Here is a 13,003-nt window from a genome sequence, read left to right as displayed (position 1 = left end):
ATATAAATGAATTGTCATTTCAGGGTGTTTAAAATGTTCATTTTCAAATATAATTGCACATGTGACTGAAATATTTCAAAGCCCAAGAGAAAGAGGGAGTCTATCTTTGTCTTTTTTCCATTCTCTTCTTTTGAAACTTAAATTTTTTTATACCAGACCTTTCAAATCTATCTTTCCTTTCTCATAGATGATAGATCTACAGTCTTGTTAACGGATGCTGATTTTGGAGAGACATCAAAACAGAAATCACTGACTGTTACCCATACAGTACATTACCAGAGTGTCTCACAGGCCACTGGACCACTTGTGGATGTTTCTGATGCCCGACCAGGAACAAGTAAGTGTGAAGGACAATTTGCTGTGCACTTCAAAGCAAAATAACAATCAAGTTATGTTTTTTTTTTTCTGGAAGAAAGTCCATAAATTGTCCGTGATGCAATCTATGTGATAAATGTGAAGCCAGTTCTAATTATGACCAGTTATCCATAATTCATTTGGTGACATGGAGTCTGCTCATTTCAGCAATGTGATAATTGTTTAGGAGTCACATTTACATGGAATTTTCATCTCCTCGTCTGTGAACTTCTGAAATGTTTTGTTGAGTTTCACAATGAAAAGGGACAACCCAAAAGAAAATCAACTCTTAGTGCCCATTACCAGCTTCCTAGAATTAGAAGACCTAAAGATGGTACTGCATGCACTGGTAACCTCAAGGCTGGACTTCTGCAATACATTATATATTGCACTACCTTTGTACTAAGTTTGAAAACTCAAATTAATGCAAAACATTACAGCCAGATTGGTTGCGGGAACATTTAGGCACGAGCATATTACACCCATATAAAAATCACTCCATTTGGTTGTGAATTAGTTTCTGGACAAAGTACAAAGTGTTGGTTTTGACCTTTAAAGCTCTACATAGTTTGGATCCGGGTAATCTACAGGACTGCCTTCTCTCATATGATCCATCCCAAACACTTAGGTCCTTGGTGGGGATCAGCTCCAGCCAGCCAGAATTCAACCATCTGGTGGCAACCGTCACCAGAGGACCTTTTTATTAGCTTTCCCAAGACTGTGGAATACCCGCTTAAAGAGCTCCCAATGGCTAAATCAGCTGTCAGAATTCAAGAAACAACGGAATACCTCTCTCTTCCAGCAGGCCTCCTCAGTCAATATTATGCTGTGAATTTTAACCTACATTCTATTAAGATTAGTGTTGGTCTTTGTTATGAGTATTTTAATGCATGCATATTAATGGTGTATTATATGTTATCTGTTGTTTTTAACCATGTTGTATCTTGCCTTGAGCAGAGAGGAGAGGTAGGTAACTATTATTGTTATCGTTATCGTTATTATTATTATTATTATTATTATTAGTGTTAGTGTTAGTGTTACAGAATTTCTACATCCTGGGAGAAGTATTCTGGAGTGAGAAGCAAATTATACTAGACAAATAATAGAAAATTGCACACGTTCTCTTGAGTGCTTAATTTTTTTAATTTTACTTTATTTTATTTGTATTATTCAGCCTTTCTACTGACTTGGGCCCTAGGTAACTTAGAACAAGGTTTAAACAAGTTCCAACTAAATAACAGATGAAGCAAATGTTAGGGTTTTTTTTCTTTTAAATTTTTAAACTAGCTATCACATAAAAACACCATTCACTTGAAATAATATGAAATCATTTAAATTCTAATGATAAAAAGAAAAAAATGCAAACGATACACTCCTGTGCGGTTTTAAATCACCAATTGTCTGCTTAAATAAAATTGTATTTACCTTCTGTTGAAATAAAGAAAAAAAGAAATAATATTGGAGAGGAGGCCAGTTTAGTTTCTCTTGGGAAGGATCTGCTACTGGGAAGGTCCCTACACATGTTCTCACCAGTTAGACCTATGACAATGATAGGACCAAAATAAAGCCCTCCCACAAAGAACTTAAAGATCAGACAATCTTGTGTTGGGTGAACATACAATTCCCTTTTTGAGAAAGTTTCAGTATTTATCAGAGTTCAATACAAAGTGCTGGTTGTGGCCTATAAAGCCCTATACAGTTAGACTTTTTGAAAGACTGTTTCAGTATTACCAGCCTTGTCAGCATGATGGCATTTTTGATCCAGTGAAACAGAGTACCTAGAGTTCATCTGATATCTGGCTCAATCTTGAGGGGAATCCAGATGTCATACTTTCAAAAGACTTACTGAGATCAATGGTACTTAAAGATTAATTTAAATCCCCTTGATTTTATTAAATGTATTTTAAATGTAACTAAATCTGAATTCAACTCACTGGCGTAAGCCATTCTCCTTGCCTAGCTCTTTCCTTCCATGGATAATGCAGGTGTAGGATATAGCTGCACTGGTGCTGAATAAGAACTAGCTCTGATACACTGTGTTCAATTTTTAAAAGAGAATCAACCAAGCCTCTATCATTCCCCATGAAATATAATGACTACATTTTTGTGTTCCTGATTATTCCCTTCCCACTCAATGAAAATTGATCTTCCATCTTCTGCCACCTCCAGTTTTCTTGCGGTAGGGGGTTGGTTTTTAATATCATTCAAAATACTGATCCTTAATCCTTAGTTATTTTATATTTTTCTCCATTTCTTGGAATATACCCGTTTGACTCTACTTATATACAGTTTGCAATATCCATTGTACAAACAGTATGTTCAGTAAACAAATACACTATTCTAGTGCTTTTTCATTTTGACAGAAATCTGGTTTATTTTGTTATTGTTTGGAATATTACATAGCACTTTAGTGCAGACAATAAGAGGTTTACAAAGGACATTATACAATCAATATAAAAGACTGCAGCATGCTGCTAAATGAAGGATTCGGTTTTCTTTTGCTCAGCTACTCATTTAACTATTGCCTGTACTAAATAGGAAAGATAGTACATAGTGTTTATTGCTGGGTTCCTTTTTAAAAAATATGCTGGTTATTAGTCTGATCTCAGAGTGAACAACATATGGACAGTTTGCATTTTTAAATGGCTTTGTAAGTTAAAAAGCTGTCAATCTGTCTGTCTGAAGGAATGATTCACAAATAATCCTTATATTCTGTGAAAATTTACTGTTAGCTTATTCCATTAACATTTACTTTAGTTAAAATATAAAACAGCCTTGCTATGCCAAGGAAAAATACACAACTTTTTCATGTGCTAAATTTATATCTTTAATACTCTTAATTCCCCATTGTTAGAAACGCCCACTTAGATGCATTAAAAAAGTCTTTCCCTGCTGCTTTCATGTGCCATTCTATTTTCCCCATATCCACATCTACTGATTTCTTTGAAAAATAAGTAAATGAGGATTACAAGAATTGACACTTTAGCATGATCCCTTCATTATTGATTTCTAGATAATGTTTTTCTTTAAGAAAAAGAATTCTAAAGAATATTTTATTTGTGCGGCACAAAAATGATAACCAGCTTGGAAATCATATAAAAAGAAACCGGATAAATAAAGATGCAGCAGTTCTTAGAAATGCATTCACATAAATATGAGTAGGGGATGGTAATGCAAAGATCACAATCTCTGGCATTCTCATACTGAGAGTCACTGAACAATAATTCTTTTTTCAGTTACTTTCAGCATTTTTGAGGAGATGTATTCTTTTCTTAAGTAATCAAACACCCAACAATCTCTCACTTTTAACTGCAGATCCGACAACAAGAAGGAATGCAAAGGCAGGGCCTACAGCTCGGAACAGATATGCCAGCCAATGGACTCTCAATAGACCTCACCCAACTATATCAGCACACACCTTAACAACAGATTGGAGGCTACCAACCCCCAGAGCCACAGGGTCTGTGGATAAAGAAAGTGACAGCTACAGTGTCAGTCCGTCACAAGATACAGGTATCCTCTTTGTTTATAGTCTTCAGAATCAGAGCAGGATTGTCAATAGAATAGCTAATTTTCATTATTTGATTTGGCATTCTTGATGTTTAGGTTTTTTTTCTTAAAGAGGAAAGTATTCTGTAAGGATGTAAATCACTGGGTTTTTCATCCTGCCATAGAAAGATGATTAATTGCTTTAGATTCTGTCCCATTGCACGAGAAAACAATTTTCCCCCAGAGTATTTTTCATGTATTTGGACATCTCAAAATATTATTAAAATATTTTGTGGAAGAAACACATTTTTTCCACACAGAAAGCATATTTATTGTACAGGAAATATTGTTTTCTGTGCAAGAAATTGTTTTCTACATAGAAAACATTTTTTGTGAAAAAATGTTTTTCTCTGCCTAACAATTTTTATAAGACTTCAGAATGCTCAAATACCCCTCATGAAATCTATCTTTAACCTAGAGATGAATATTTGTGAATATTATTTCCACAGTTAGTATATTAAACCATTGCATTTGTGGACACTAAGACATGATGTTAAGTGTGTCTTAATATATAAGGTTTTGTAAAAAGCTAAGGATACTAGCTATAGTGAAGTCTGAAAACTTTCACAAATGCCAGAAGCATGGGAAATGTAATGTTTTCCATCTGTATTGTAGTCCTGAGGAAAATTCCTTATTAAAATTAAAGAGATTTGGGAGATAAATTGGAAGAGCCTTGTCTAGAAGCATGATTCATGAGGAAAGGATTAAATTTCTCTTCCGTCTATCCCTCATCCAAATAATTATCATTTTCAATTCTACAAGGGCACATTTAACATTGCATCTTTATAGTTGTAGTCTCAATAAAATAACATTTCTAGGTTTTACCCCAGATATATCCTGAATGACCTCTCATACCTCTAGATAAGATATACAATGTTGAATTGGCCAGGCAATCAATTTTATCAAGCCAAAATGGGTGGAAGCATGATTTTTTTCTGTTGAGAATGCTACCATGGATAAGGAAATGACAACACTAATTCTGATTTGGCTGGAACTTTACTTTTGAATACATTCCAGAATGATGGATATGATACTGTACCTGTTGTTTATTAGCAAGGATTTGTACCAGACCTTTTGTTTTATTTGGAATCAAACACTGAGATTCTCTGCCCAGATTTTCAGTGTCTTCATATGTGGTGTAGTAAGAATTGTTATTTATAGAGGTTGACTATCGTTATTTTTAGAACTAGTAGAAGCACCAGTTTTTTAAAACACTATAAGCCTTTTAGCAAAGTTATGCAGCTATCATGTGGAGACATTGTACATACCCTGTCTTAGAACATGTGCTGCTGCTTATACTTACATTGACATGATAAACACTCATAGCCTTATGAAAGATATCTGCCTAATAAATGGCCACGAGGAAGAGATGGCTGCCCAATCCAGAAGGAGCAGCTCAATACCTATGCCCATTGGACTCCTCCTCTCTGTATTGGCTGCAAAGGTATGCATTGATTAAAGAGGTCTGCTTCCTGTTAACTGCAGTTGGTATTTCATGCTTCAAACAAATGGACATGTGTAAGTTAATTAACGTTACTTAATATGTTTTAAAAACCCAATAGCCCCTCTAGGGCCTCCTTAATATTCATGCCAAAAGCAGATATCAAGATTTCATTACACATCCTCTCTCTTTTTATTATAGATGTATTTTGTTATTTATACATGTTTTGAGCAACTTTTTTGAGGAACATAATGGTGGATTTCATATAAAACCAAAAATAGTTTTTGAGAAGTTACTCAGAAATGAGTTGGTCTGTTGTACAGGAGCTGAGTCCTTCTGGACCACCTGGAAAATAAATGAATTGAGGAAGAAAGTTGTAATGAGCCCTTTCCTCAAATAGTAGTATCAACTGTCAATCAAAATGTCTACCTGAAGCCAATTAAAATGCTGTGTCTGGACTTCAATAGTTGAAACCCAACAATGGTCCAGAGATATGCCTTCAAAACATTTCACTAGCAAGCCTTATTATTTATTTGCTACAATGTAGGTATCGTCAAGCCAGGGAAATGTCACCTGGAGACAAAATGAGGAACATTTCAAGCCATTTCATCCTTAGCGAACTATCATAACAGCCTTATGGCTGGCTTTGGCACAATTCATTCTTTTTTTGTATACAATTGCCTTAGTACTTACAGTAATGCTCGTTCTATTAAGAAAAATAAATTCTAAGGTTTATTTTCCCCTGCTGAAATAATGCTGTTAAAATAAAAAGCCCAATGACTAAATTTATTTTTATTACTGCATTAGAAACAGGGGTAAACAAGTAATCCTAAATGACATAATTCAGAATGAATCTCAATTAAATTCAGTAGGAGTTACTTCAAAATTATTGGGTTATGGGATCAAAGTCTAAATTGATTTGGTTAGTTTATCATCATCATAAAAAATCTCTTCATCTAAGCTCATCCTTTGGATTCCCCCACCAAAATGAGAGGTGATTATAGAAGGGAACCTTCCCTAATACACTCATGTTGACCTCATGTATAAGTCAAGGGCAGGTTTGGGGGTTGAAATTGTGGATTTTGATATGACATGTGGATAAGTCACGTGGATAAGTCCATGGAGAAGAGAAAGCACCAATGTCAACTTAGCGGGGTAGCCATCCGGGGATTTAAAAAGACCATAAGCAGCACCATGGTGGAGAGGTTGGTGCTTTGTTTAGGTTTTCCAGGACAGACTAAGCTTTTGTCTTTTGCCACTCTCCTCAAAGAAGGGGACGATTCCTGTTTTGGTATGAGTTAAAGTACAGTATTTACATTGACTTGGATAAATCGACACAGGTTTTTTGGTTGACTTTTTTGATTAAAATTACTAGACTTATATATGATTATTTAGTGGTGTCACCTCCTCTGTAGAATACACTCCCCCATAGGTATTACCTGGTGCATACATTATGGTCTTCTTAATGCAAAGATAAATATCCTCCCTGCATTTACTTCAATACTGTTTTTCAACTTTTAGATCTTTGTATTGTTATTATCCCTGATGCTTTTGCTTTATTTTGTGCAGTGGTTGGTTTTATATTGCTTTTTTACATTACCTGTTTGCTTGTCATTTGTTTTATTACCTTGTATTTTATGTTTTTAATTTCAAAATCTCCCTGAGAACTTTGGTTATTGGCTGCTTTTAAAACATAACACATATATACAAAATGCATACACAAATTAATCCCTGGCCATCTTAGTCTTTCACACCTGACAGCTCTCGTGAACGGTAGTAGTTTACAACTTCCATGCCCATGAGGGCAGCAAATTGGCTCCAGATTTCAATCTAAATAATCAAGGATACTGAATCTATTATCGTAATAGGATGCCACAACTTGGGATGGATCTACTAAAATTTAGAAAGAGGGATTTTGGGATGAATTATTTGGATATAACACAATTCAAAATCTACAAAGGAGTGATACCTTTATTAGTCAATCAAAATGCAGAAAATGTACCATGCAGGCTTTTGAAGCTTTGCTGATTTTTTTCATCAAGCACAGATATTAAAATCATGTGTGGATGTATGTGCCATAAAGACACCTGTTGGATCTATGACAGATCTGCACAACTTGGCAAAAAAAGTAGGCATATTTTTTTTTAGGCTGCACTCCCAGGATTGGGGCCAGGAGGACACCTTGCTTTTGGGGAAACCTGCCCACAGAACCCTGGCAATCTCTCTTGCAGCCCTGAGTGTGAAGCTTCCTCTGTGCTGTCTATGGCTGCCTGGGAAGCTGCTTCAAGCCCCCTCCCTCCCTGCCTGCCTCTCCCTCACTTGTGTCCCTTGTGGCTCAGTGCACTTCCCTGGCACTGCAGAGTGAGCACAAATCCACATGCAACCCAAGGGAGCCTGATCTACCAAGCAGAAGGGGACCAGCCATCTCCTATCTGCCCAGTGGTGCCTCTGACCCCCACGGGGGTGGGGGGGGTGCAGAACACGATGGTGAAGGGCAGCCGGAGAGGAACTTCATTTGCTGGCATGGAAGAAAAGGTGGTGCCTGGCTCCTGCTGTCTTGGTCCCAGCCTAAGGGGAGAGGGCTGGCATCAAGTACGCAGGTTGCTCTGGCACTGGTGGCCACTTGAGAGCTGTCTCAGCCCCCCTGAAATCCTTTGGAGGGGCACATGCAGGCCATGGGCATTACTTTTTACCAGTCTGAGCTATGGCAACCCTATTAATTTCATTTGATTTTCTTATGCAAGGAGTATACAGAGGTGATTTATCTAGTTGCTTTCTCTGAAATACAGCCTCTCATACCTGGTATTCATTAGTAATCTCTCATCCAAATTCTAATCAGAGCTGAGCCTGCTTAGCTTCAAAATCAGATGGAATCAGATGCTTTTTAGGTACACAGGAGAAAAAATGTGGCAGTGTTAGAGTCACAGATGTAGATTTTGCCTCAGATGTTAATATGTTGAACGTTAAGGTGATCTAGGTAATAAAATGGCATATCCCTTAGCACTGGACAAACAACTTCACTTGAGATCCAGAGTACAGATTTGGTTCACATTTTGGGAGATGCAGAATCATAATTTGATTCTGCTATCTGCCAAAATTCAAGAAAATAGAACTGTATAGTTGCATCCATCTCTAATTTCAAAGTTACTAGATTGCCCTCTCTATGCAGAATGATAAGCCACAGGAATAACCAAAATAAGTTAGGAGGAAATATAATGAAAGGCCCGTTTCCACCTCTCCCCCTCTTATGTAGTCCCAGGTTTCCTGTCTTGAAAAAGCCTTGAAGAATTCATTCATAAGAAGAGGATAAGTACCCTAGGGATTTATTTATTTATTTATTTATTTGGTAGTTTTGTATACCTCCTCACCTCCATTCGAGGGACTCGGGCCGGTTTCCAACATCAGTATTACCGACCGTCATTAAAACATAATATTTCTAAATCACACTAAAATATTAAAACATTGAAACAATTAAAATGGCAAAAATACAATCATAAAACATATTAAAACAGTGGCTGTATTTTCACATATGTACATAATGAGATATCTTGAAAATTGAAGCCAGGTCTAAACATGACATTCATTAATGTTTCACAGACACTGTATACATGTTTGTTTGAACATAATTTTATACACAATATTTTCAATAATTTTGTACATGAAACACATTTTTTTCACTGAACAATCAGAAAGCAAAGATATCACTATCTTCTCAGCTGCCCATGTGGGACAATTCTGAATTTTTGATAACAGTGGAGTAGAGGTTTTATTGCAGTTATTTATAATTTTGTGTGTTTTCAATTTATTTTAAATGTTTTATGAAGTTTTTTTAATTTATTGTCTTTGCAATCTGCTTTTGGTACTACTCTGGGAGAAAACTGGTGTATAAAACTAAAATAAATGTATGTATAAGTCCATAAATACAATAAATCAGAAGACCTGGAGCATCTCACCTAGAGAGACACTTATCACACAAACCTCATGAAGGGTACTTTACTTACTTAGGCGATCCCACATTGGACAAGTATGATAGTCTTCCAGGATCAGTATTCTTGTGGATCCATTTTCTGTGGGCTCCAGTTACCCCCCTCTGTCTGATATTATTTATTTATTTACCCTGTTTATACCCCACCTTTCTCAACCCTGAAGGGGACTCAAGGCGGCTTTACATATAGGCAACTATTCAATGCCTTAAAACAACATACAGTTAAAATAAACATTTACATTAAGAATTAAAATTAATGCACATTAAACATTTTAAAACCATTACATTTGCTGTTAAAAACAACGCCATCCACAACCGTAATCCAGGGCAAAAACTCACTTTGCTGTTAGAAGTGAAATGATAAGAGTAATAAGAATGTTAACCAGCACTTCATCCAACATACACATTTTCTTTTTCACAGTCTGGTTTGCATTATCATTAGATTTTTACTTTGCTCTCTCATAAGTCTTTTACTATGCCCTATCATGATCTTCCTGCTCAAACTGAATAGCAGCTAAATGTGAAGAATGAAACTTTAATTTGTCTGTGTAACCTTTTACATCATTTATTTAAAAGCCCATCAAGAGAGCTCCCTCCTGAAGTGACTGCCTTCCCTTTGTTGTTTAGATCGAGCAAGAAGCAGCATGGTCTCTACAGAAAGTGCCTCCTCCACATACGAAGAGCTAGCACGAGCATATGAACATGCCAAGATGGAAGAGCAGCTGAGGCATGCCAAGTTCACCATCACGGAATGCTTCATATCAGACACTTCATCGGAGCAGCTTACAGCAGGGACTAATGAGTACACAGACAGCCTGACCTCAAGCACCCCATCTGAATCGGGGATCTGCAGATTCACTGCATCACCTCCCAAACCTCAGGACGGAGGACGTGTGGCAAACATGGCTGTCCCAAAGGCACATCGGCCAGGTAGGTCTTGGTGCCACCTTCCTAATCCCGGCAGCAGTGAATGCTACCTTACATAAGCCAGGTTTTCAACATATCTTAATATTGCCCCTAAAAAATAAATATATTTCTACCAATTCTTTACAAAGTAGGTCCATAGAGTGTTACCAGGTCAGGAACACCACAAGCCCTGAAGCTTCAGGTCCCAGACCCTAGACATTGGAACAGCCCCTAGTGATGTTTGAGAGAGGTAGGAGGGGGCCTGGCAGGTCTCCTGAAGAGTCCACAGCAGACTTTTCAAATGAGCCCACATAAAGCAACACATAGCAATATGTGTATGTATGCATGCACACACACTTCAAGGCAATACTATTGCCCTGGCACTCTTATCCCTCCCCAGGAGGAGTCCAGGCCCTGAGATCTGGCAACCCTAAATACATATGAGGCTTATTTTACATTTTATTAAATGTAAATGCAGGGTATGTAAAAAGGCACTTCACCTGACCACCAAAGTCCAATAATCACCACATTCTCACATCACCGTGAAGCATACAATATGATCAATGGGAACCCTTTTAGAACTGAGAACAGCTTGTTTTACTTTTTTTTCTGAAAAGTTTCCAGAAATGTCAAAATCCTTCATTTGTGGTAATTTTTCATCAGTATTTAATGTTGCTTAATTCATTTATATTGTTCTCATTGGGGTCATCATGATTTGGCTACAAAGCTTAATCATTTTGCTGTCATTTAGTAAACCGTTCAGTCTTTAGTGATCCATTCATTAAAATTTTGGGGTGGGAACTCTCGCATGAATAAGCTAGGATTGTTTCCCTTAGGTTGTGGAAAATAATAGCACCAAACATATCACATTATAGGATCATACATTACATTACATACACATAGGGAGAGAAGCCAGAGCAGCTTAAATGCGCATTTCCTAAACCTTCTGCCCAAGAAACTGTATCTAGTCTACAGTGCTTCAGTTATGCAAATGTTCTCTCCCCCACCCTCAAAGTCTTCATTGATGATGAGGATGATTCCATTTCAGTCTGAAGTGACAGCCTGATTTATATTCTCCAGTCATCTTAGGGCGCTACTACACAGCCCTTTATCTCAGGAGCATCTATGTTTAAAAAATGCTGATGTTCCTGGGCCCCTATCCACACATATCCCAGAAAGCTCGAGCTTTCTAGGGTTGGGTGTCCAGGTGTTCTTCTGGGACTGCCCCAGGAGAATACTTGGAGTCTCAACCCCACTCCTTGAAAGCCCTAAACCACCCCCCCCCCCCCAATCTCCTGGCACATCATTTCTACCTGCCAGGAGAGCTCTGGCACCAAAAGGGGTTTTAGGGCTTTTGGGGAGTGGGTTGGGATTCACACAGTTTTCGGGACTAATTTATCCAGAAAACTGTGGGAATGGTGTCTGGACTACAATTCAGACACTGGAAATAGTGGGTTTATCCTGCGCCTTCCAAGAAGGTGCAGAATAAATCCACTATCTAATGAAATTGCCACAAAATTGTGGGTTGCTCAGAACGTTATCTGAACAGCCCCCTTTTTTTGTTGAAGGGGCTGTCTGGATGCGCCCTTAGTTCAGCAGAGATATTCCTGATGAATCCTCTGTCTAATACTTTATTGTCTCACCTTTTCAACTGTGTTTAAAATGTCCCTATTTTTTATTCCTCTTCTCCTTCTCCTCCAATGTATCACTTCTCTCTTTTTCCCGCTTTATCCTTGGCTTATTTCAATTACTGCGAGCTGCGCTTAAACAGCAAAACTAGTTTGCACTCATCATCATAGGAAGAGAGGAAATGAGGAGTAGAATCTTGTTCTTCCCGGTAGACTTAGGCAAAAGCAATCTGCTGCAGCCTTTCCTAGTTCTTCCTCATTCATAACTGTTGTCACCTTGATCACATTCTAATTGTATTTGACCACATGTGTCCTTGTTTTCATCTGTGAAATATTGGAGGATACGCTGACACTTTTATACAAGCTCTTGGGCTTCAGTGACCATAGTTTGGTTTTTAATGCTAGATTGTGAATGTTTGGTATGGCTCTCTGGTTTTTAATTTATTAAATTCTATCTGAAAAGCAAGGAATAGAAGACATAAGGAAAAGTTAAATCAATTTCAGTTATTAAAATAAGGTTTTGGTCATAATTTCATATTTTTCTTTATCTTAAAAAGACAAATGTGGACGAATCAGGTCTTAAAGTACAGTACTCTCCCATCTAAAGTATTCAATTTCTATAAAACATCCTCATCAGGCTCAGTTTTTCTATTGCATTGCTTTCAGAGCAACACTCTTGCTGTTGCTGCAAGATTAATAGCAAAGTGTTTTGTAACATTTTTCACAACACAGATATTTCACTTTAGCTTGTCTTGGATTACTTGCTTCTCCTCTATAATAATTCATGCAGACAAAGATTTGCTGCTATAGTGGTGAAGCTACCAAATAATCCTCTTTACCTGGAAAGGCATGAAATATTTTTTCCAGTGTTCTTCTCTAACAGCGCAATCCTAATTGAAGATGTGGCAGCTATAGGAGGCTAGGAATAAACAAAAACCTTCTTCCAACTGAACCATCCTGATGCCTGCTTTGCCCACTTGTGTTGGTTTATCTCAGAGAATGGCTGCTAAGACGTTTGCAAGTATAACTGCATCTTTCAGAAGAGCTCCACACAAAAGGGGCTAAAGATGAACCCTCATCCCAACAGGAAGGCCAGGACCATCAGCAGTGTAACTCTAAGTGATTTCTTACATTCTTAAG

The 13,003-nt window shown here is 37.4% G+C and overlaps 1 protein-coding gene across 3 annotated transcripts in view; it reads left to right on the top strand.

The window, feature by feature from the left end:
- DSCAM (DS cell adhesion molecule) overlaps positions 1-13,003 on the top strand; it is a 396,804-nt gene that overhangs the window by 353,545 nt on the left and 30,256 nt on the right. For 2 of the 3 annotated variants that reach the window (XM_060770298.2, XM_060770300.2), the window contains exons 30-32: positions 188-337; positions 3,670-3,867; positions 9,957-10,259. In XM_060770298.2, the coding sequence (XP_060626281.2) occupies positions 188-337; positions 3,670-3,867; positions 9,957-10,259 (651 nt within the window). The remainder of the gene's footprint in view (positions 1-187; positions 338-3,669; positions 3,868-9,956; positions 10,260-13,003) is intronic. The other variant, XM_060770299.2, reaches the window with a different exon arrangement.

This window comes from Anolis sagrei, chromosome 3 (assembly GCF_037176765.1).
Source record: "Anolis sagrei isolate rAnoSag1 chromosome 3, rAnoSag1.mat, whole genome shotgun sequence".
In the NCBI taxonomy this organism is placed as follows: domain Eukaryota; kingdom Metazoa; phylum Chordata; class Lepidosauria; order Squamata; family Dactyloidae; genus Anolis; species Anolis sagrei.
This window is presented reverse-complemented; position numbering and strand designations above follow the sequence as displayed.